The following is a 3794-nucleotide window of genomic DNA, read 5'->3' as shown; positions in this document are numbered from 1 at the left end:
TTCCAGCGGCGTTTCGGGTTGTTTGTAAGGAGACACGTGCAAATGAAGGCCACTCCACGGTAATCATTTTAATAACACGTGTGGAGAGAAAAAGAAGTCAGCAAACAGTGTAGCTGACGCTCACGCGGCGGAGCGAGGCGAGCCGAGTCCCAAACTAAAGTTTCCCTTCAGGGACCAAAGGGATAGCCTGTCCCCTCCACAAGAGGTCGTTGATGTATTAGAGTTTTGCATCGTGGTTACCTTAACGCTGCAGAAACGTGCCACTCATTTCATTTGAAACAAGAGTATTGCTCTTCTGTTTGAGGTCAAAACATGGTGAGGTGATTTATCAGTTAATACGATTATTGTTATTAAGCCTCATAGTTTTTTATAATATTTTATTTATACCAGTGGAGTCATCAGCCTTTTTCTGTTTAATTGCAATGCAATTACAATATATTCCTCCTCATGAGTTATCTTAAATTATTTATATATATATATATATATATATATATATATATATATATAAAGTTATAGTGGTTTAAATGAAAATCATCCCGCGTTGAAGAAGACTGAAGAGAAAACATTTTGGAGCAGGTGCTCAAAACAGTTCTAATGAAACATGTTTGAAGCCATCTGTTAAAAAACAAAACAAAACCCAACATATCAGTCTATTGAGAGTTTTGACAGCTCCGAAATCCCTAAAATAAGACTGAGGGTTTTTTGATGCTGGCAATATTTTTGTTAAAATGTGATTAAAGCAACAAAGCGTGTTTGACAGCAGGTGCAGATGAAAGGATTTTTTTTCTCTGCCAAGGGCGCATTTTATTTCAATATTCTACTTTATACTTGAAGTATTTGGACTCATTTCGCTGCGTTTTGGCATGTTGGGATTCGTCTCTGTTATTCATTTATTGACATTGATCCCTTAAGAGGTTTGATTCGCTGCAGCATATATATATATATATATATATATATATATATATATAGTCTTCTGCATACGTAGGCCATTTTCGTTTTAGCTGTTGTATTGACTTTTTGCACATAAAGAAATATCCTCTTTTGGATCTCATTTGATCCGAAAACACGCGTTCTATAACAAAACAAACCGGCATGCTTTTCCCCCTTAACTTCTCATTTTCATTATAAAGGTTGTAAATCTACAGCACTTTGCGCTCAGGTTGTTGATCTGTGCTGCTGTTTTAAAACTTTACCTCTCCCTCCTCCTCTGACCAAAACACTGTGCTGCGTGCACCGGTTGGTTACGCGGTGGATATGGGGAGCCGCGCTCCGATTGGTCGCCTGGCCCTCATTGTCATGCTGTCAATCCACATCACATGGTCCGGCCACTAGGCCTATTAACACATGAGCTTGGCGAACAACTTTGCAGACTTCTGTTTGAGAGCCGTGCGGGACGCAGCAGCTTTGAGCGGAGAGAAACCAGAAGCACCTGCAGACACACTTGCCTCTTTGGACACAACTTTTTTCCATCGTCTTATGTGACTGGTCAGTACTTCTACCTCTTTGACTTTTTTGGCGCTGTTTTGTGAACTTTTTATTTATTTTTTGTGCCTGTGAGTGAACACTAAAAAGCCGCCAGAATGTATAACATGATGGAAACCGAGCTCAAGACCCCGCTCCCGCAGTCCAACTCGGGCTCAGCCCAGGGCGCTAAAAACAACAGTGCCAACGACCAGGAGCGGGTGAAGCGGCCGATGAACGCCTTCATGGTCTGGTCCCGGGGACAGCGGAGGAAGATGGCTCAAGAGAATCCCAAAATGCACAACTCTGAAATCAGCAAGAGGCTTGGTGCCGACTGGAAACTCCTGACCGACGCTGAGAAGAGGCCATTCATCGACGAGGCCAAGCGTCTGCGCGCCATGCACATGAAGGAACATCCGGATTATAAATACCGTCCCCGCAGGAAGACCAAGACCTTGCTCAAGAAAGACAAGTATTCTTTGCCCGGGGGACTGTTGGCGCCAGGAGCCAACGCCGTCAACAACTCCGTCTCGGTGGGGCAGCGGATGGACGGTTACGCGCACATGAACGGGTGGACGAACAGCGCGTACTCCCTCATGCAGGACCAGTTGGCCTACCCTCAGCATCACAGCATGAACAGCCCCCAGATTCAGCAGATGCACCGGTACGAGATGGCGGGGCTTCAGTACCCGATGATGTCCTCGGCGCAGACCTACATGAACGCGGCGTCCACATACAGCATGTCTCCGGCGTACACGCAGCAGACCAGCAGCGCCATGGGACTGAGCTCCATGGCGTCCGTGTGCAAGACCGAGCCGAGCTCACCGCCGCCGGCCATCACGTCCCACTCTCAGCGGGCGTGTTTGGGGGACCTGAGGGATATGATAAGCATGTACCTGCCTCCCGGCGGAGAAAGCGCGGAGCATTCCTCCCTGCAGAGCAGCCGGTTACACAGCGTCCATCCGCACTATCAGACCGCTGGGACTGGCGTCAATGGGACGCTACCTCTCACCCACATCTGAGAGCGACAGAAAGAAAAGACTTTAAAACAAAATAAAAAAATAAAGTACTTCGGATACTTGAACTTTTTGGTTGCTAAAGAAACAACGTTCAACAGTTTTGTTCAAAAAGAATTTTGTCTCTTGAGTTGTCCATTTTTAAATGCTTTTGAAATGGACCGAAACTGAGCGTTGAGCCCACCAGAGTAAATTGCGTTGCAAAGAGGCTTTTTATCACAAGTATAAGCAATCAACCTATGTAGAAGGATTGGACTTCTATATTTTAATTAATGCCACATTTTCTCTCTATGAAAAGGCATGTGGCCTCATTAAGAGAGGCTGGTGTATTTCGGAGAAGCTGGATGGAAAGTTGGTTCATAAATGTTTACACTTAATTTGTAGAATGTCAGTTGTCTCGACTGTGTCCAAATTTTGTAGTCTCTTTTTGTTTTCTCCCCCCTCTTGACCTATAGGTTCAAATGAAATTGTTAAGACTGTGCGGGTCGCAAACGCAAGTTTTATTTATAGTAAGATTTTTTTTTTCTTTTTAGCTTGTGAACCCGATATTTTGTCATGTGAAAAATGTTACAATTTTGTTTTTGTAAAATGTTATTTTCTGTGATGGTTTTGACAGTGTCATGTTTACTCATTATCATGAACGAAAATGTTTATTTAAACTGACGTTTCTACATATTTTAAGACCATCCTCTATTCTTAAATGCTGAATAAATTTGTATGAAACATGATTCGTGACTCTGTCTTTTGTGTGTAATATGAGGTTTGAAAATGAAGTGATTATTTTAGAGGTGTATGGATCTTCAAACAGGCTGACAATCTGTTGTTTACACTGATAATCTTGTAAAGATCAAGCAATTGGAACTTCTAACATGTTTGCTCCAAACAAATATTGTATCAAGAAAAGTACAGGTACAGAGATGTTTATCTTCATAAAGGAGATACTATCATTTGGTATTCCAGTTTCTTTACAAGCTTTTAAGAATTGTAAAATAATTTGTGTGGGGTTTTACATCCATTTAAAAATGAATATTACATAATTCTTAGGACCATTTTTTACCTTTCACAAGTTTAAATATTTTGGAATTGACATGAGTAGAAAATTAGGGCAGTCTTCATCTTTTTTCCTCATTTTGAATTTTATGGTTGAGAAAAATAAGCTGTATTCCTCTTTGCCTTGTTCTATTTTACCTTCGCCAAGTTTACCAAGTTCACTCACTTATTTCAGTATTTGGTGACCATTTCATTCTACATGGTTTCATCACGTTGTTGCCCTCAGTTTAAACGTGTTTCATATTTTATCACAAGAATTCAGTCTCA

The 3794-nt window shown here is 41.8% G+C and overlaps 1 protein-coding gene across 1 annotated transcript; it reads left to right on the top strand.

Moving 5' to 3' along the window:
• Nucleotides 1-1390: 1390 nt before the first annotated feature.
• On the top strand, nt 1391-2483 carry sox3 (SRY-box transcription factor 3). Its single transcript, XM_076103232.1, has one exon. It carries the CDS (start codon nt 1581-1583, stop codon nt 2481-2483), a length of 903 nt encoding a protein of 300 aa, XP_075959347.1. The 5' UTR covers nt 1391-1580.
• Nucleotides 2484-3794: the final 1311 nt, after the last annotated feature.

Source organism: Anarhichas minor, unplaced genomic scaffold, assembly GCF_050575085.1.
Source record: "Anarhichas minor isolate MPS153535 unplaced genomic scaffold, ASM5057508v1 ptg000028l, whole genome shotgun sequence".
NCBI classification, from domain to species: domain Eukaryota; kingdom Metazoa; phylum Chordata; class Actinopteri; order Perciformes; family Anarhichadidae; genus Anarhichas; species Anarhichas minor.
Note: the sequence above shows the minus strand (reverse complement) of the source record. Positions and strands in the feature narration are given on the sequence as shown.